Source organism: Sminthopsis crassicaudata, chromosome 1, assembly GCF_048593235.1.
Source record: "Sminthopsis crassicaudata isolate SCR6 chromosome 1, ASM4859323v1, whole genome shotgun sequence".
NCBI classification, from domain to species: Eukaryota; Metazoa; Chordata; class Mammalia; order Dasyuromorphia; family Dasyuridae; genus Sminthopsis; species Sminthopsis crassicaudata.
The window spans coordinates 422,633,611-422,655,303 of record NC_133617.1 but is presented as its reverse complement, the minus strand read 5'-3'; the positions used below and the strand labels follow the sequence as shown (position 1 = coordinate 422,655,303).

The following is a 21,693-nucleotide window of genomic DNA, read 5'->3' as shown; positions in this document are numbered from 1 at the left end:
TTCTGTGGTCTGGCTTTTCCTAATTCCTATCCTCCCTTTAAAAAAAAAAAAAAAAAAAAAAAAAAAAAGCCTATAGTCTTCTTTCTCCTATAATAAACTCTCTTCCAATGATTCACTTTTTCAGATTCCCTGTTTATATGACCCTTCTTGAGATCTGGAGAACAGAAAATATGAGAAAGCCAGAAGAAATCATGAAAACTAACTAAGGAAACTCTGGGGAGTCTATTCTTATAGTCAGCTGATTCCCCACAAAAGATTGCTCCACACCAAAAACTTTATTTCACCACCAGATTACACAAGATTAGACTTCTCAGTGGTCCTGTGAAGAAACCAAATGGAGTGAACCAAAGATAGAATATTTATTTGCCATAAGAAATAGCTGATTTTCAGAGTTTTCAGCAATAATGCTCAGATTTTGCTCTAGTTTCAACACTTCAACCTTTTAACAGGAGCTACTGAAAAGCCTAGAGGTATGAAGAAAAGAGGCAAAGACAATTTCAAATTAAATTCCAATATCTCATCATAGAATGCAAGTGACCCTGAGTTCTTAAAGATTATGCCAGAAGATTAAATGCTCTCGAAGATTCTACTATATAGGCAAAATTATGAATTTGGTTCTGGCATTGGCCATAAGGGGATGAATAAGGAAATTCTAAGAACAGAGAAAAATACCATAAAATACCACTCAACGTCATATAGACAGACCCCTTCTTCTGGAACAACACTGTCAAAGTGGCAGAAAACAAGGCAGGAATATACAACAGAACTATTTTTAGAGCATTTATAAAATTAACAACTACTAATGGTCTAAATGTAAGATACTTGTTCAACAGCCAGTGAATCAACATATGCTTGGAGACACTGATCTATATAACCATAGTCACTCTTGTTATAAATAAAACAAGAAGATATAAGAAAGATACAGCTAAGTGGAAAGATGGCTAACAGGTTCTCCCTTGAAAAGATGGAAAAGCTGGTTTTGTTATGTACCAAAATGTAATAAGAAACATCATTTCATAGGACATATCGTCATCTTGTAATGCACTTCACATAATAAGCATATGAAAAAAAGACTAACTTGAAAATAATTTCAGTTTATACTTTAGCATCTGTTTTAGAAGATAACAAAGAAGAAATTCTATGAAAAACATGGTAAGAGTCTCCAAACCAAATCAACACATACTTTCATACATGAGGATTTCAATGTTAAATGTGGTCCCTGAAGACAATAGGAAAAAAAAAAAAAAAGTTGGAAAAAAATGACTGTAGGCTAAGAAATTTAAAAAGCCAAAGGCTTGTAGCACATTTAGAACCCTCTCATCTATACATCAACAACACTGCACAATGGACAGAGTCCTGGACTATGAGTTAGGAAATCATCCTCTGATACTTAATATATGACTTAATATATTTACCCATATGACTATGGGTAAATCACTGAAATTTTTAGTCTGTACACATTTAACCTATATCAAAGTTCTTCGTAACACTGCCCTCTTCAATCTTTCCAGTTTCCCATACCTTATTCACCTGGGTGTATTATATAATTCAATGATACTTTATACAAACATACACTGCATCTTGACTGCATTTTTATTGGCTATTCCCTATGCCTAGAATTCTCTCCCTTATTATCTCTGCCTCCTGGCTTCCTTCAAGTCTAAATTAAAATCGCATCTTCTGTAAGAAGTCCTTTCTTATGCTCCTTAATGCTAGTGACTTCCAATTTAATCTTATTTGTGCACAGCTGTTTCCATGTAGTCTCCCTTGTTAAAACTATAAGCTTTTTGAGAGCAAATATTGCCTTTTGCATCTTCTGGTCTCATCCAAAGTATAGGAAGTGCAGTGACTGGCACACTGTTGTTGCTATTTTGTCCTTCATTATCAATGTCAGAGAGGCCTTTCCATGATATGCAAGTGATATGGAGTTAAATGAGGAAAAGCTGAACAAAGTCACCTGCCTCACTTTCTCTTCCAGAGCCACCTGGGTCCAGTGGCCAGCTATAGATCAGGACAACTGGAGATGGCTCTGGATGCAGTGGAACATTGTAAGCACTTAATAAATGAGTATTGGCTGCCTTACTATACTTGTTAGAAAGGGGAACTTTTATTTGTGTATGGGGGGGGGGGAAGAGTATTACCGGAGAACTCTGCAGAAGAATAGGGCAAGGACAGTGATCCAAGAGATGAGAAAACAACAACAACAACAACAACAACAACAACAAAAATTAAAAATAAAGGATCCGGACTATAACTCTTGGCTGCATTTTAAGATTATTGAACTGAATTGAAACTAAGGCTGCCTCCAGAAGCTCCCCAAGAAATCCTGCTCCCAGAGAACGATTATAATTTAGAGAAAAGAGAACATTACAAGTGAGACATAAAGATACAAAGGAGTGACCAGAAAGAAATTCAGAAGGGAACAGTCAAATAGGTGTTTGGTACTATTGTGTAAAATCTTAACATACTTAAACAAACTTCACATTATAGAAATTCACAGCATCTTATAAAATCTTTCTTCTCTCTTCTTTGTGCATGGAAATGTACTTATCTGTTCATAATAAGGCCATAATAAAAAAAGAATTTTAAAAAGAATAATGATTGGATTGAACATGTCCAACCTATAACAAACTGCTTACCATTTCAAGGAGGAGGGATGAGGGAGGGAGAAAATTTGGAACTCAAAATTAAAGAAAAAAAAAGAATATTAAAAATTATCTTTGGTCTTGTTTGAATGTAATTCATTGTTTCCCTAGAGCACCAGCTGACTAGTGGTGCATACTGCTTTGTATCTCCTTTAGCTTGCTATGGTTAAGGGTTTTATGTGCTTTGTAACCTATTAAACAAATAGCAGCAGACAATCAGTTTGAAGGAGAGTTAACAGCTGCCAATTTGGGAACTAGAAGTGGAATATGGAAGCTTCATTGAGGGTTTTTGTTTTTGTTCTATTTTTTCCATTAAGACTGGAATCAAGCTTACATGTAAACTATTGGTAATTTAAGTTTCTTTTTGTGTCAACAATGTAAAACTGTCTAATTTGAAAAAAATGTAGGTTATGAAAAAATAAAAGATTTAGGCACTGTTAAAAAAAAAAAAAAAAAAAAAAAAATTATCTTTGCATGTAACTGGGGAAAATTTTTTTAAGATAATGATTATCTTAGAGAGTAGATAATGAAAAATACTTCTTTCTAGAAGAGAGACAGGAGACTAACAGGACAGAGTTGTATATGTTGTCAGGTGTGTGATCCTTGTGGACTATTCAATAGGAAAAAGGGGTTTTTACTGCAGAAATGATTGTGATGAATGACAAAATGTACCAATACAGCATATTTAATGAAATAAATGAAAAAAAAAAAAAAAAAAAAAAAAAAGAAATGAAGCTAGGCAAATCAAGTTGAATAGATCAATTAAAAATCTTTGCTGTAGGGGTTAGCTAGATGGCAGTGAATAGAGCAGTGACCCTGAATTTAGGAGGGCTTGAATTCAAAGTCAGCCTCAGACACTTAATACTTCTAACTACGTGACTCTGGGCAAGTCACTTAATCCCAATTGCCTCAAAACAAACAGACAAAAAAATCCATGCTTTATATGAAACAATTTTGAAAGCACTGAGAAACGGACTTTCAAGCTATCTATAAGAATGCTATTTATAAGTTCAAAAAATATGGGCAAGGAGAAATCACTAACTAATGACCATATATTTCTTTATCACATAATTGCTTGAAAGGTGCATAATTCATCTTACTGCTCTTGTCAATTATAAAAAAAAATCATCTTCTTTTGAACAAGGTTCTCCTCCAATGAAATTTCCATTATGTGAATGCTAAAGTTATAAAAAATTCTTCAATAAATACAATTACTATCTTTTAACAATAGCATCATCTTCTCAAAAGCAAGGTAGCAAGAAGGGCAAGAAAAGCAACTCTACCCCTGAGACCTATAAATCCTTTCTAATTTTTTTGCTTGCTTTCTTATCTGCAAAGTGGATATGATCATATATCTACTACTAACCTCATAGGATTACATTAGAATCAAGTAAGATAATTTGTGCAAAATAATCTAGACTCTGATTCAGCAGTGTTTCTCCTGAGCTTATATCGCAAAGAGATCAAAAAGAAGGGAAAGGGACCCACATGTGTAAAAATGTTTGTGGCAGCCCTTTCTGTGGTGGCAAGAAACTGGAAACTGAGTGGATGCTCATCAGTTGGAGAATGGCTGAATAAGTTAAGGTATATGAATGTTATGGAATATTATTGTTTTATAAGAAATGACCAACAGGACGATTTCAGAGAGTCCTGGAGAGTCTTACATGAACTGATGCTAAGTGAAATGAGCAGAACCAGGAGATCATTGTACATAGCAACAGCAAGATTATATGATGATCAATTCTGATAGACATGGTTCTTGTCAACAAAGAGTGATTCAGACCAGTTCCTATGGTCTTGTGATGATGAAAGTCATCTGCACCCAAAGAGAGGACAGTGGGAACTGAATGTGGACTACAACATAGTATTTTCACTCTTTTTGTTGTTGTTTGATTGCTTTTGCATTCTTTCTCATTTTTTTCCTTTTTGCTATGATTTTTCTTGTGCAACATGATATTTGTGGAAATATGTATAGAGGAACTGCATATCTTTAACATATATTGGATTACTTGCTGACTGGGGAGGAGAAGGGAGGGAAAAAATTAGAAGATAAGGGTTTTATAGAAGTGAATGTCAAAAATTATCCATATATTTATTTTGAAAATAAAAAGCTTTAATTAATTTTAAAAAATTAAAAAACAATCTAGAATGACAAATGATAAGAAGTTTATTATAGGATGGACATGTTCAATACAATCATTATTCTTTTTAAAATTATTTTTTTTTTATTATGACCCTTTTGCTACTGGAATAAAAGGCAAATACCTGTTTGCCTTAAAGCCCTTGGGAAATCCAAGTTTAATTTATTATTTCCAGGCTGATTATGGACAATTCTTTTCATGTATTCTATATTCTAAATTACCCCACCAACTATTCCCATACACAATATCCCATCTCTTGCCTGCATACCTTTGCACAAGTTACCTTCCACAACTGTAATACTCTCTTTTCACTTCTTATAATCCTTAGCTTCTTTCTAGACTTATCTCAAATGTCACCTGTTACCAATAGGCCTTATGACCTATTTTGAATCCCCCACTAGTACTCTCTCATCTGCATCCCTAAGCTTTATGTTTACTCTATATTTTATTTTTATCTATGTACATGTTGATCCTCAATAGAATGTAAGCTTTTTGAAATCAGGGACTGTCCAAAGCTTACAACAGGAACTAGAATATAATAAGGATTTAATAAATTCTTGTTGAATATGTATGGAAAATAAATGAATACTATGGAGTTTATCATTTTTTTGTCCTATAAAAATAGGAAGCCAATATTTTAAAGCTTTTGAGCAAGGAAATGACATGATAAAAAAAAAAAAAAGTTAATTTTGATTTAAGAAGATTGTTCTGGCAATATTGCACAGAATATAATGGAAGAGATGGGGCCAAGAAGGCAGAGTAGCAGGGAAAGTACATCCAAGCCCCAAGCCCCTCCCCTCAACTCCTCCACAAAGATCTAGAAAATGCATTTCATTTAGTCCTGACTGTGATAAACAAGAAGAAATTCACAGTGATTCATTTCCCCAGCCCAAGCTGACACAGAAAGTAGGCAGAAATGTCTGTGGTCACTGGGAACAGGGACTACTAGTTAGCAACAGACCCACAGATCATTCCAGCACAGGCACTGAATGAAAATTAAAGGGAGCAAGTTCTAGACCCACAGTAAGTAAGCTTCCCACTGGCAGCTCTACTGCTTGTTACCAGTCCTGGGACACATATCCAAAGGAGACTAAGAAGAGGACTTGTTCTAAGGAGTGGTATTCTATGGTGAGGAGCTGTCAAAGGTCCCTGGCTAAGCAGTGAAACAAAAAACAGGTTCAGCAACAATCATCAGGGTCTGAGTTCCAATCCTCAGCCAGTTTGAAATCTTCAGGAGAATAATCAGGGCAGGAATCCAGAATAAGAGAAATTTAAAATTCTGTCACTCTGAACCAGCAAAAATTTCCAGATGGAGAATAGTAGCTAATCCCCAGGGTTATGGAGACTATTGGTACTCCAAGGATAGGAATTTACAAAGCTCAGACTAGGAGTATAGTGAGTAGATTTACCCTGGATCAGACCACTTTGAAAGCACTGAAAATTTACAGATCAACAGTCTGAGCTGTTCCTGAAATTCTGAAATAAGACAAGACTTAATATCCTAAGAAATCAGAACTCGAATATACTATGCAAAAGTAAGGAGCATCCAGTTTGGAAATATACAACTACAGACTATCTGGAAGATGAACATTAGGGGAAGGGAAGGATGAATCAACAGTAATCATGGGTTGGGCAAATATATATTAAAAACTAATCAATTATCCTTTTCTCTAACTCCATGCTCACCAAGCAACTTTCTGTTAACTAATTTGATTTCTAAATACAATGATCCCAGAAATAGCATCCCATATAACCAAACATAAGTATTCTGACTTATTCACCAAATACATCCTTATGTTAAACAGTAACAAAGTGGTTTCCTAATATATAAATCAAACCAATGGATATTTCAATGCATGACTCAGATTATTCCATGGGGAACTAACAATAGTTTTTCTGTTCAGAAGACTGAATGACCTGACCTGAGCAGAGGTAACCACAGTGAAGTTCAATCTCAACCTACAACATACCTTTATGTTACAAGGGCACTCAAAGAAGTTATTGCTTCCCTCTTCCATGATTCTAGCCAATTCCAGAAACCAGGACCTATCTACCTTCTTCCATTTTTCTTTAATTCTCACTTAATTAATCACTTTAAAACCCAACTAATGACTTTCCATAACCCTTCAGCCACCTTTTGTGAATAAAGCATATCAGTTATCCTAAATGATTTTTTCCAACAACAAGCCATTAAGATGCAGATTAAATAACCTTGGTATTTTATGAACACAAAGGTATTTAAGCAATGTTGTTGGGAAGGAGTAGAAAAAGTGGACAAGCAAATTACCTCATCATCTTTCCATTCTGAGAAATCAATCTTGAAGGAAGGAAGGGAAAATTGCTGGCTCACCCCTCTCTTATAATGGACCGTCTCGGACTGTAAAGAAGGATTCTTTGTGCTGTATCTGAAAAGGCAGTGGAGACGGGAAAGGAAGAAAAGGTGAAATTTTCAGTAACAAATGCCTTCTCTATATCCAATTAGTAGTATGCCATTGATGATTGTTTGCCTTCCAGGAATCACATATGACAGATTAGAAAACTTGAACTAAAGCCATTTTCTTCCAGACACAAATTCATAATCTATCACTGTGAAATTTTATTAGGTTCAGTGGTTTCTAAATTCCTTCTATTAAACTAATATAAGCAAATACTTGGAGCATCATTTCAAAAGGCTTTCCCCAAGTTTTTATGATTTATTTTATATTATCATTCACATAAATATGCATAGAGTTTATACTCTTTTTAAACATTCAAATATTAAATACTATTTATTTATTACTATTATTTCTTTATTCAGGCTTCTCATCTCTTACCACTAAAAAATAACATTTCTCTTTACATCTTCCTTTCTGGAGTTCAGTGTTCCTAAGAAGTAAGCTGGTAATTTTCGAACTAAAGAAATCACTTCCTCTTTCTTATATAAACTTTTTTATTAATGGCCTACTTGAATGGCCTGAACTAAGTGGTGTCATCAGGAAAAAAACAAAAACCAAGGTGATATTTGTCAATGATTCAAGGGCAGAATTACCATTTTGAAATCTGAAATGTTCCCTCTTCTAACCTTTTCCTTCCTGAATACTACTATCCTGGTAGATGGAATCTAGGCTCAAGGTCTAGATACATGGAATATAGAAAAAATATACAATGAGGGACAAGCATTTGATTTCCCTACAGCTCAACAAGACCCAGTATCAAGTTCTATGCAAAAATAAGGAGCAGGGTCATAATCTTAAATATAATGGAACATCTTATACCTTTACTATTTTTCTTTGCTCTGCCCTACTTAAGTCAATTTAGTAAATACTCATTAGGTACTTATTATTCAAAGGGTTCTGTGCTAAATGTTTAATACTTATCATTGAAACCAATTTAGGGGAACTCAAGAAGACAGGAGCATTCATTTTCTATACTGTATGTAGTAGATACCAGAATGATTCCTCCAGTTATATTTCCCAGTGTTTCTCTATTCTGGTACAGGGATATCTTTATGAATTTTAGGAGATAATACTGATAAGTTATGTTAATCCTTGTGTCACATATACTTTAGGTAAAAGTTAGCGGTCCCATAAGTGTGTGTGTAAACCATAGCATAAAGACAAGGCTGGTGCCAGGAATCATGTCCAATTTTCTGAACCTGCGGCCCTAATTAAAAATCTACCAGTTGGCTACACCTAGGGAAGAGGAAGCTGAATATAACCAAAGCATACAAGCAGCATCCCAGAATTAAAGGAATTATGTCAGGTGGCTGTGCTGATTCTAGAGGAAGAGAAAACACACAAGCTTGCAGTACACTTTTTTTTACTCTATAAATGTTAGTTATTATTATTATTATTATTTTGAGGTCCTGATAAGATGGACATGGCTAACAAACAACTAGGGGAAACAAGCATAGATTTAGGAAAATTAAGAGCTACCCAGGGAAGCTGGAATGATATTTTGCTAACTATTCTCTTATATGTTTACATGACTTCCAATAACATCCCATTCTAATATCTCAGTGTGGTATGAGTACTTGAAGACTATGTACTTGAAGTGGAACACAAGCTCTTGCCAAGCTGGAAAAGTTTCAAACACCAGTTTGGTGACAGTCTCTGTGTGTTGAGAGTCAGTAAAATTAAATTCAGAGAGGCCCACCAAAGCAGGGTGAAAAAAATTTCACCTACATCCTTTCAAATAAACACTTTAATAACTTCTTAATCAGTGGGGTTATGATATAGATTGGTGGAAGTACCTACCTGAAATCACAGGTCCTTAAATTATTGAAGTGGGTCTGTATCAATTATGAATTTGTTCTCCCCCTGTAAATAATTACTCTTGCTTAAACCTCAAGTTATTTCACATGTGGAATTGCAGAAAGAGAAAAGGTCTAGGAGGAGCATGGGCAATCTGGTGGCAGCAGACTTGGGAGTTTAAGAAGGGACTCAAGATTATAACTGGGCCAATAGCCCAAACCTGAGTAATGATACCTGGACTATAAGGTGGCTGACTTGCCAGTTCATAGTTACCTTTGTTGAAGATCTGTGAGAATCTGTGACACCTAAAAGTCTGTATATAGAGGTCTTTGTGAACTTGAATAAGGAAAAAAACCATACCTTTATTTTTAATATAATCAGTTTTATATGCACAGTGAAACTTAGCTAGAGCAGATAATACCAATGCAGCAGGCCATAAACTCATGGCCCTGCTACCTGGTCATCTAGCCTCTCCTTAAAGGTCTTCAGAGACAGAGCACTCAAACTGTAACTTCTCAAGGCAACTCTTTTCATTTTTGCACAGATCAGATTACTGCAGCTAAAATATGTCTCCCTAAAACTTTCAACCCCGAAATTCTAATTCTGTTTTGGGGTACAAAACAGAACAAGTATATTTCTTCTTCCACACAACAACCTTTCAAATAGCTGAAGACAGCCATTACACCCCTATTCCCTAAGTTTTCTCTTCTCTCTTTCCCTAGGTTTAAATATACCCAACTTCTTCAACAAACCATCACAAAGAAATGGTTCTGAGTCTCCTTACCATCCTGGCTGTTCTGTTCATCTAAACCAATTGTTATTTGGCATATTATAAAAGTTCAATAAAAGCAAGAGCCAATGGAGGCAATTTAATTATTTTATATTAGCTAACACTAATAGCTAACATTTTATAAATGTTATATAAATATAATATAAATACTTATTATATGCCAGGCACTGTATTAAAGATTTCATAGTTATTATCTCATTTGGTCCTCACAATAACCTTGGGAGGTATATGCTATTTCATCCCCATTTTACAGATAAGGCAACTGAAAGAAACAAAATTGGGTGACTTACCCAGTGTCACACTGCTCCTAAGTGTCTGAAGCGAGATTTCAACTCAAGCCTAGGTTTTTACTCATTGCACCATTTAGCTAGCCTGTTTTTTAAAGTCTAAGTAAGCATTAAAGCATTAACTATATAGTTATATGGAGAGCCAAATTGATGTACCAATACCTGCCATAAAAATCAAGTGAGGGGAAGAAAGTTAGCAGGGTGATATTTGGTCAAACTGGTGGCTGTGGGGAGCTGAGACAGTTTCATTAGCAGATATGCAAATTTTAATAATTTTTATCTTTTTTTAAAAAATAAAACACACAAAGCCAACCAACTGAAAAGAAAACAAAGGGTCAGCTCATTTGTAGATCCATGAAGACATAGATATGCACAACAATGTGTTCAATTTCATAAGATGAAATATAAGAATGATAAATATAACAATGGAGATAAATGTAAAATCCTTTATTAGATTAAAAAATTAGCATTATAATAGGGGAAACATGACTAGATATCAGATCATGTAAAAAAGAATTTTGGAGATTTTATTGGACCACAAGCTTAACATGATTAGACATGATGATATGGAAGCCAAAAAGGTCATTTGAGCTTTGCCTTCATTAAAGGAGATCTGATATTCAAGCATAGGGATAGTACAGAGGAATAATTCCACTATATTCTACCCTAATTCCAGACCATGTCTACTATATGCTATTCAGTTCTGGGTGCCAAATTTTAGGAAGATAGTAGCTAAAGGTAGACAATCAGAATAACTAAGGATTTCATGATCAAGATCAGTTGAAGGTACCAAGTATATGTAGACTGGTGAAAAAAAATTTTAGAAGGTACATGATAGTTGTTTTCAAGTACTTGAAGAATTGTCACATGGAATACAAATTAGACTTGTTCTGCTTCACTCCAGAGGACAAAACTAGGAACAACAGATAGAAAGAAACAAAAGGAAATGCCTGGTTTGGATAGTAGATATTTCTACAAGTATAAGAAGTGAGCAAGTAAGATGGAGAGTTTGGGAGTCACACCCAATACTGAAACAAAGAATAAAAGATATAAAATTAGAATGAAAGTACTCAAAGAATAAATATGGTCTTCATCCAAAAAGACTTTATTTTGAGAAGTACTTATTATTTCTCCCCAATAACTGAAAAGAATGTAGTACAATTTCAGGAGATGTTGTAGCAGAAAGACAATAGTCAAAGTAAAGTAAAGCCAAAGACTTAAGATTGATGTTAAAAATAGGGAAGAGCCAATTTAACAAAGGTCAAATTTTCAAGAACTGTTTCCCAATAAGATGGAACAAAAATTCAAAGATAGCCAAGGTGCACAGGAGATTTGGCAAAGGCAGGGAGCAATGGACAAGGATAGATCTTCACATTCTCAAATGAAGATTTCATCTTATATTTCATTCCACAAAATGAAACTATATCCTGAGAATTCCACTCTCATTCCCTTTCTCTTCATCTTATATCACCCAGATGCCTTCTGCCACTATCTCCTCCATTTCTATTTCCATGAAGACATGTTACATTAAAAATAGCATTAATGACTCCATTTTGCCTTATCTATCATTCTGTGGAGCCAAATTTTAGCTTTTTTTGGAAGTCATCTGTTTTAGAAGTCACAAGAGTATTCCCTCTGCCAAATGTCACTTGACTTATCACAAAATCACCCTTCTCTTTCACCCCCATGTCTCCCAATCCCCTCCATCAATCACAAAACTGTCCTATTCTCTCTCAGATCCCTTCCACCATTAAGAGGGTGTCTCTATCCCTATAATCCTGCTTTTTTACTCCTTCCAAATTGTACATTAACTGTGTAAAAAGCTGGTCAATGTCCTTGGCTATTGACAGTCTTAGAGCAGTCCTTCCTCTTCCCAAGACAAAGCCTTCTACATTTGTCTTAGATCCCAACTCTTTCTGACTACAACTCTGCTCTATCTCTTATCTTCAATCTCTCCCTATCTACTACATGCCCTTTTCTCCCCCATCCTTAGAAAATCCTCACTTTACCTAACTATCCATACTAGTTATCATCCTTTCTGCAAACCACTTGAGAAAGCCTTCTATACTCTATGACCTTTTTTCTCTTAATCTTAACTTTCTGCAATCTGGCTTTAGATATCATCATTCAACTGAAACTATCTCAATTGATAAATCTAATGCTCTTTTCTCTATGCTGATTCTTCTCCTGCAAACACTGTAGTCTCTAGGTTTACATGATATTCTTCTTTCCTGGTTCTCTTTCTATCTGTCAAACCTCAATTTTTATTGTTGGTCCTTCCTTCATTCATGTCATACCCACTAAACTTGGACCACCCCCATTCTGTTCTGGGAAAAAGACCAAGGGAAATTAATATTATGTTAATAACCAATTATTAATTTGTGATTAATCCTTTTTCCTCCCATTTTTGTCAAGACCCCACTCCTGAAAAGGGCAATCTGTTTTTGAACAGCCTGACCACAAATATGATCACTTCTCATTCATATGGTCTCTTCATTGGAGGTTTGACTTGTGAAGGAGAAATAAAACCAGAGAGAACCTGATTAGAGTGGCCAAATTGCAAGAGGGGACTCAAACCTCATAACAATTGAATTATGAGTTATGAGAATATGACCAGGTCATATTCTCAGTGGACACTCCCTCATCCCCCCAACAACATGGCCACTGGAACGGCTGATGAGCTCAGACTACTTCCTTATTAAGTATACACCAATTAGGGTTGCAAGAGAGGATCCAGTAATGTGCTTTCAGAAAGAGAACAAAAGCATTTAAGATGATTCAAGATGTCCATCTTTGGTTATGGAGAGAAACCACTGACCATCAATCTACTGATTACTGACTAACCTAGTTAATAAACTGATTATTAATACCAAGAAACCTGTCTCTTGAAATTTTATCTGCAACAGTACCTAGTAATCTAAGAGCTCCCATGGGTTCAATTACCATCTCCTTGCAGATGATTCTCAGATATATACATCCAGTCCTAGTCTTTCTCCATCCTGCATCTTGGATATCTCTAACCATATGTCCTATAGAAACTTCAAACTTAATATGTCTAAAACACAGTTCATTATCTTGCTCGCCCTATACCCTCTTCTCTTCCATGTTTCTCTATTACTACCAAAGGCACTACCATCCTTCAAGCTCAAAACCTCAGTATCTTCTGTGACTCCTCACTTGTTCTTATCCCTGATAACCAATCAGTTGCCAAATCTTGTTTCAACATTTACAATATCTCTCAAATAGGTCTCCTCTTTACTGGCACAATTACCACTCTAGTTCAGGTCCTAATTATCTCACAATTGGGCTACTGCAATATCCCTGACTGACCTCCCTGCCACAAGTCTCTTCTCCTACACCAATCCATACTTATTCAGCTGCCAAAGTGATTATTTTCTAAAATACAGGTCTAAGGAAGACCAGTAAAGATGGCAGAGTAGGAAGAAACAATTACTCTAATAAAGAGAGCACCAGTTTGAGCTATGATCAGAACATCTAAGAAAAAATCACAGCGAGTCATTTTTCCATATCACATCAGCAAGTATAGAAGAAAGACTGAAGCTTGAGGACACTGAGAACTGGCAGCCTTCCAGCAAAAGGAATAAACTGAGGTCTCTGGTTCTGTTTTATGGAAAGAGGCAGTCCAAGATTTCATAGGGGAATGCACCTGACACCATGAAGGACAAGAATAGGAGACAAATAGCAGCAATGTAGAATTGTATCTCAAAAATGAGTTGCAGATCCAATACAGACTGAGGAGGGGAATTGCACTCAAAGCAAGAAGTGGTCACAGGCTTCAGACTGTGTACTAGATAAGGAGCAAAAAAAAAAAAAAAAAAAGCCTGTAGGAGTTGTGTATCTCTGACCTACAGAAAGAGGGTTGGAAGGGGTAAGGGCCCTTAGTTTCAGCCCCACCTCAGTCTGAGACCTACAGCCTGGATAACGAGGGCAAGGAGCTCTGACCAAGATGGATTCACTCTGAATCTTCAGAGCCTTCCAGCTAGCTTACAGAGAGCTAGGGCATTTACCAGTCTTTAGAATTCCAAACAAGAGCAGGTCTATAATGTATTGCCTAGACTCAAATCAAAGTCAAAAACTTGAAAAATGGGTCAGCTAAGTGGCGCAGTAGATAGCTCCTCCTGACTTTAGGGCTGGTGCTCTGAGTTCAAATCTGTTCTCAGATACAATACTTCTTAGCTGTGTGACCCTGGGCAAGTCACTTAACCCCAATTGCTTCAGAAAAAAAGAAAAAAAAAAAAAAAAAAAAAAGCTCAGACAGGCAACAATGAGACTTCAACTTGGACCAAATCCTATCAGGCATATTGATACTTACAGCTCCCTGGCTTGAGATGCCTCTGAAATCCTTGAAGAAAAAAAACCACTTAACGTTCAGAGAAAGCAGCCCAAACAAAGTCCAAATAGTCTCTCCAGAAATGTGCAGAGCAGAGCCTATCCCTAACATAAAGTATCAATTTAGGCATAAGACGAGAAAAATAAGTTTAAAAAAAGACCCCAATTTAGGAGTAACACTTGAAAAATAAGTAAAAGGTTCCTATCATAAAAAGCTACTATGGTGAATGGGATGCCCAAGAGGTAAAGCTAAAAGAAAAAACAGCAAAACTCTTTAAAACTCAAAGGAAAATACACAAGGTTCAACTAGAATTCCTGGAAGAAATCACTGAAGAACTAAAAATTAATTTGTAAATGAAATGAAAATGCTAAAAGAAAGGAAAGAATTGGAAAAGAAATGAGCACCTCGGAAGAAAGACTTGGAAAGAGAATTAACAGTTTAGTGCAAAAGGTTAAAAATTCAGATCAGACCATGACACTCCCCTGCTCAATAAAGTTCACTAGTTCCTCATTACCACCAAGATCAAATATAAATCCATTTGGCATTCAAAGCTCTTCATAATTTGGCCCCTCCTACCTTTCTATCCTCCTTACACCTTACAATATTCCAAACACTCTATGACCTAGTTATACCAGACAACTTATAGCTTCCAACACTATCTTATCTTTCTACCTGTACCTCTACATTAATAGTTCCATGTCTGGAATATTCTGCTCCTTCACCTCTATTTTTTAGTTTTTCTAGCTTTCTTAAAGACTCAACTCAAATTCTATCTTTGCTGGAGATCTTTTCCACTCCATCAATTCAGTCTGTATATATATCTAGCCATAAACATGTTATATCACCATCAGAACGTGTACTCCTTGAAGGCTCGGGGCTTTTTTTTTTTTTTTAATTTTCAATAGTTATTTTATTTTTCAAAAACATTTAAAGATATATCGTTTTCAACACTTGTTTTTATAAGATTTTGTATTGCAATTTCTTCTCTTTTCCTCCCCTGCTTTTCCCCTAAGACAGCAAGTAATCTGATATAGCTTAAATATGTGCAAATGTGCAATTCCTTTAAACATATTTCCATTATTTGTCATGTGCAAAAAAAAAAAGTTAGACCAAAAGGGAAAATACATGAGAAAGAAAAAAGCAATAAATAAAAAGTGAAAATACTATATGCTTCAATCCATATTCAGTTTCCATAGTTCTCTCTCCGGATACAGGCAATGTTTTCCATTTGGGGCTTTTTTTGATTTCTCTTTGTGATCTTAACGCTTAGCACAGTGCTTTACACATAACAAGTTTTTAATAAATCCTTGTTCATATGCCCAAAGGACTATAAAACTGTCACTACTGGGTCTGTATCCCAAGGAGATCATAAAAGAGGGAAAAGAACCCACATGTGTAAAAATGTTTAGAGAAGCACTTTTTGTAGTGGCAAAGAACTGGAAACTGAGTGGATGCCCATCAGCTGTGGAATGGCTGAATAAGTTATAGTATATGAATTTAATGGAATATTATTGTTCTATAAGAAATGATGAGCAGGCTGATTTCAGAAACGACTGACATGCATTGATGCTAAGTGAAGTAAGCGTTACCAAGAGAACATTGTCCACAGTAACAAGATTATGTGATGATCATCTGTAACGGACTTGGCTCTTTTCAATAATGTAATACTTCAAGGCAATTCCTTGTGATGAAAAGTACCATTCGAATACAGAGAGAGAACTATGGAGACTGAACATGGATCAAAGCATAGTATTTTCATTTCTTTTTTGTCGTTATTTGTTTGCTTGTGTTTTTTTCCCCTTATTTCCCCCCTCTTTTGATCTGATTTTTCCTGCACAACAACATAAATATAGAAATATGTTTAGAAGAACTACATATGTTTAACCTATATCAGATTGCTTGTTGTCTTGGAGAGGGATGGGGGGGGGAGAGAAAGAAAAATTTGGAATATAATATTTTGCAAAGGTGAATGTTAAAAATGATCTTTGCATGAATTTGGAAAAATAAAATACTCTTTAAATAAATTCTTGTTCATTGATTGGCTAGATTTAAATTAGAAATTTGAAAATTTTAACTGCCTGGGTCAGTCGCAAGAAATCTCGAGAAAGGATTATAGAAATATGAATTTGTTCTTGTTTCCCCATACAGTTCAAGAGAAAATATTCTACAATTGGTTCTAGTTCAAGATTTAAAAGATAATGACATAAATTCTAATCTAATGTGGCAGGCAAGGAAGAGTGACTAATCAGAGTGACTATCAGATAGTTTGCAAACTTAAGCTAAGAAATTATATAAATCTTCCTCTTCCTTTGAATCTATATTTATCAAATAATTTTCTGATTTAAATTTCATTTCTCAAGTTGGTTGCCCCATGGGAAAGGAATATATCTTTGACCATGTCTAGCCCTGAAATTTGACAGCTGTCTTAAGACATCATCTCAGTCTTCTATTCTAGTATTTAGGCCCAGGAGGACTAATAGAACAATGAGAACAAGAGAGCTTTTAGTCCCTGAATACAAATACAAATCCAGCAGAGACTCACACTGCCATCCCATTCATGAACTCCTCCACTGCCTGGCAATATATTGTGATAGCCACTCGTGCATCAGCATCAAAAGTGAACTCCAAGCTATACATGACTCTTGGCTTCTCATTCTCTTCTGTTGGGCTGTCAGCATCATCTTTGTACCTAGCCAAACAAGAGACAAAAGGAATAACAAAGTTAAATCACTCAACAAACAGATTCTATCCCAACAAGAAAACTTGCCAAATTTAGAATTATCAAATTATCAGGATGCCAGGAAAAAGAAAGGAAACCAAAACTTCACTCTGTAGTTACCATCTGATTCAAAAATCAAACTGCTTATTTCCTCCAAATAGATCTATAGTCCACTTTTCATTCATTTGCTTCCCTTCCCCCAATTCCTGAAACATGCTCACATGAAAAGAAAATACATCATCCTGAATGATCTCTGGGCCAAAAGTCTCTTTCTTAAATAGGTCTTTTTTCAAAGACATAGCCTAAATGTAAGCTTGAACATGTCACTGTTGAAGTCACGTTATCTTTTTTTTTTTAAATGATCATGAATTTTATTTTTTTTAACTTTAGTTTTATAATTATAACTTTTTTTTTTGACAGTACATATGCATGGGTAATTTTTTACAACATTATTCCTTGCACTCACTTCTGTTCCGAATTTTCCCCTCCTTCCCTCCACCCTCTCCCCTAGATGGTAGGCAGTTCCATACATGTTAAATATGTTACACTATATCCTAGATACAGAACAGAACAGAAACGAATTTTTTGTTGCACAGAAAGAATTGGATTCAGGAGGTAAAAATAACCTGGGAAGAAAAAACAAAAATGCAAACAGTTTACATTCATTTCCCAGTGTTCCTTCTTTGGGTGTAGCTGATTCTGTCCATCATTGATCAATTGGAACTGAATTAGATCTTCTTTTTGTTGAAGATATCCACTTCCACCGGAATACATCCTCATATAATACTGTTGAAGTTTATAATGATCTCCTGGTTCTGCTCATTTCACTCAGCATCAATTGATGTAAGTCTCTCCAAGCCTCTCTGTAATCATCCTGCTGGTCATTTCTTACAGAACAATAATATTCCATAGCATTCATATACCATAATTTACCCAGCCATTCTCCAATTGATGGGCATCCATTCATTTTCCAGTTTCTAGCCACTACAAAAAGGGCTGCCACAAACATTTTGGCACATACAGGTCCCTTTCCCTTCTTTAGTATTTCCTTGGGATATAATCCCAATAGCAGCAATACTGGGTCAAAGGGTATGCACAGTTTGATAACTTTTTGGGTATAATTCCAGATTGCTCTCCAGAATGGTTGGATTCTTTCACAACTCCACCAACAATGTATTAGTGTCCCAGTTTTTCCACATCCCCTTCCAACATTCATCATTATTTGTTCCTGTCATCTTAGCCAATCTGACAGGTGTGTAGTGGTATCTCAGAGTTGTCTTAATTTGCATTTCTCTGATCAGTAGTGATTTGGAACACTTTCATATGAGTGGATATAATTTCAATTTCATCATCTGAAAATTGTTCATATCCTTTGACCACTTATCAATTGGGGAATGGCTTGATTTCTTATAAATTAGAGTCAGTTCTCTGTATATTTTGGAAATGAGGCCTTTATCAGAACCTTTAACTGTAAAAATATTTTCCCAGTTTGTTACTTCCCTTCTAATCTTGTTTGCATTAGTTTTGCTTGTACAAAAGCTTTTTAATTTGATGTAATCAAAATTTTCTATTTTGTGATCAATAATGATCTCTAGCTCTCCTTTGGTCACAAATTCCTTCCTCTTCCACAACTATCCTACATTCCTCTAATTTATTTATGATCTCGTTCTTTATGCCTAAATCATGGACCCATTTTGATCTTATCTTGGTATTATTAATTTGATTTTATCTTTATCTTGGTATTATTATTTTGATCTTATCTTTTGATAGATATCTATGTCTGAATTAGTGATACACTGGAACTAGATTATTGTCATCTACTTAAAGAAAACACACCTATCTAAAAAATCTCCAGTTTGGCATTCATCATCCATTAAACTGAATTCCTTGGTGGGATAGAATTATTTTTTGCTTTGATTGTGTCTACAAAGCTAGCACATAGTATAAAAGAGGGTCACTAGTCTAAACAATAAAGAGTAAGTCAGTCAATAAGCATTTGTTAAATGATTATTGATTGACCTTCTCCTTACTAAGTAGTCAAGGGTAGACTCTATTTTGTGCCCATAAAATGGCTATATCTTTGTGAAGACTCTTCTGAGAGTATAAATTTAAACGAATTTCATTTTGTAAGAAGAACCTATACAAGTCCAGAGCTATCAAAGAAATTCTACTCCAAGCCTGGACAGTTTACAAGAGTTCAGATAACCCTTAGACAAGCAGGTCTTAGGGCTTTCTTGGTGGATTCTAACCTAGGTTATAAAATAGTTATGGTCACATCTGAAGTCTCAAGTAGATATAGGATTCTTGTGATTATTTTGGTTCAACCACATATGGTTCCAAACATATCCTGAGGTAAAAGTTATAGGATGACTTCATTGCACAGAAGTGCTATTATTTACCCCAGAATAAAAGGAAGTATTTTTTTTTCCCCTCTTCAAAAAACAATCAGATCTTTGAGCTCTGACTGGGTTTGACATTTTGATACACCACTTTCTTTTCAATGGACTCCTAATTCCTTTTTTCCTACTAAATCCCACCTTCCTTTCTCTCAAGAAACAAAAGTGGGTCCTTCTCAGTAGAGAAAAGCTTCTAGATACCATAAGTCTTCAAAAAAACTAATTTCAGAGTTTCACATTAATGAATAAAACACTGCTCCCTCAAACAATCATTGGAAATTGCATCTAGTTTTCAAAGCCTTCTGTTCAGCTCATATGAAAGAAAGGACAAAAAAACAAATCATAATGGAATCATCAAGGAAATTGTTTATAGTCCCGTTAGACTCTCAGTCTTTCCTTTCTTCTGAACCATTTAAAATAGTAAGCCTGGGGCAGCTAGGTGGCATAGTGGATAGAGCACCAGCCTTGAATTCAGGAGGACCCGAGTTCAAATCTGGTCTCAGACACTTAACACTTCCTAGCTGTGCGACTCTGGGCACTTAACCCCAGCCTCAGGAAAAAAAAAAAAAAAAAAAAAAAAATTAAATAGTAAGCCTTCTTCCATTTAGTAGAAAATCTGATCATCCATTTACATAGCTCATACTTCATGAGCACTGGGTCCAACTATCTCTCTCGCCACTGTCTTGTATTCAAGAAAGACAACGTTCAAAAGAAATTACCTCACAAGTCGTAAGGAGTCTTTGCGAATATTCACCAAGCTTCTTAGGGTCTTCACAGGTTCATGGGGAGCAGGAGTCACATAGGGAAACTAGAAAACAAAAATCAAAACCAATCTGAAATAACTATCTAAAAATACTGAATAGTAGATAAATGCTCAAATATAAGTGTACAGGTCTCTGCACCTAGCCAAAGTTACATCTAGATACAATCAGCTCAATCATAATGATGAGGAGAGCCCTGAAACTCTCTCTCTGACTTTGAGGAGAAAGTTTGGGAACTCCCTCAGAGAAGCTCTTCCCTGAGAGACCTACTCCAGGGAATCAAAATAAAGTCATTCTGTTATCTAGGTGGGGCTAGTTGAATCTGGAGCTGGAGAATTCCAATGCTATTGAATTGAAGATTAGCCCAGAGACTCACTCAATTCCAAGATTTTCTCTGATTGCAGCTCAAATCATACCTAGTCCCCATCAAGAGCTGCTAGCCTAAGCTTCTATAATAAAATGAGCCAACTTGGGGTTCAGTCCTTGCAGAGAACCTAACATGCCAAGGAACCTCTCTCCATAGCATAGCAGCAACCTCTGCCTGCTGAAATGATATTCTCTTTCAGTATTACCCTCTCTTTAGCTTTCTTACCTATTTCCTTAACAAGACTTTATATCTCTCTCTGTCGGGATTTCTCTGCTAGAAATTCTCTATTTCTCTAGAAGGACTCCTCCATTAGAAACTTTACCTTGCCACCAAGGAATTCAGTCTTTCTATTCATGCATAGCAAAGGCTGACTTTCCAAAGCCAATAATACACTTCTTTTACCAGTCTAGCTTTTTGGGTTCATAAATTCCTTTATGAAGGACCTTTGTGCCTCCCACAACTTCTTATCCTGCGCCAAATCCTTGGGGGATTTAGGGGGCCCAAACCTCTTCATTAAACTGCCTGACCACCAGGAACCCTAAATTTTATCAATATGACTCCTGGGAAGGAACTTCAGTGTATAACACATAATACAACAATTTAGTATTTTGTACTTTCCATTGGCCATCAATACCATATTCTACCAAGAATCCAGAGAGTGAAGGAATTATTTTACAGATGAAAAAATTGAAGGACTGGAAATATGTGACTTTTTCATTATTTTCATTATTTTGTTCTTCATTTTCAAAATGTTATTTTACCCTTCTGAAGAAACAATAGACCTTCCTTCCAAAATGCTCAAACACCATCAAGTTTAGAGAATAATTTAGGCCAAGAATTACAGCAGTATTCTAAATTTCAAAGAAATTTAGATAATAAGCAAAAGTTATTCCAGCAGAATAAAGTATGTTACTCTTAACAAGCCTTGAAGTCAGAAAAGAAATCTTTGAAAATGGGAGTGATCTCAGTGAAAGCTCTCTCCTTTATTCAAATTCTCTTTTAAT

The 21,693-nt window shown here is 35.5% G+C and overlaps 1 protein-coding gene across 5 annotated transcripts in view; it reads right to left on the bottom strand.

Moving 5' to 3' along the window:
- Window positions 1–21,693, bottom strand: part of MGRN1 (mahogunin ring finger 1) — a 110,169-nt gene that overhangs the window by 44,308 nt on the left and 44,168 nt on the right. For all 5 annotated transcript variants that reach the window (XM_074280410.1, XM_074280407.1, XM_074280405.1 and 2 more), the window contains exons 3-5: window positions 20,281–20,369; window positions 16,989–17,135; window positions 7,074–7,191 (exon numbers count right to left, since the gene is read on the bottom strand). In XM_074280410.1, the coding sequence (XP_074136511.1) occupies window positions 7,074–7,191; window positions 16,989–17,135; window positions 20,281–20,369 (354 nt within the window). The remainder of the gene's footprint in view (window positions 1–7,073; window positions 7,192–16,988; window positions 17,136–20,280; window positions 20,370–21,693) is intronic.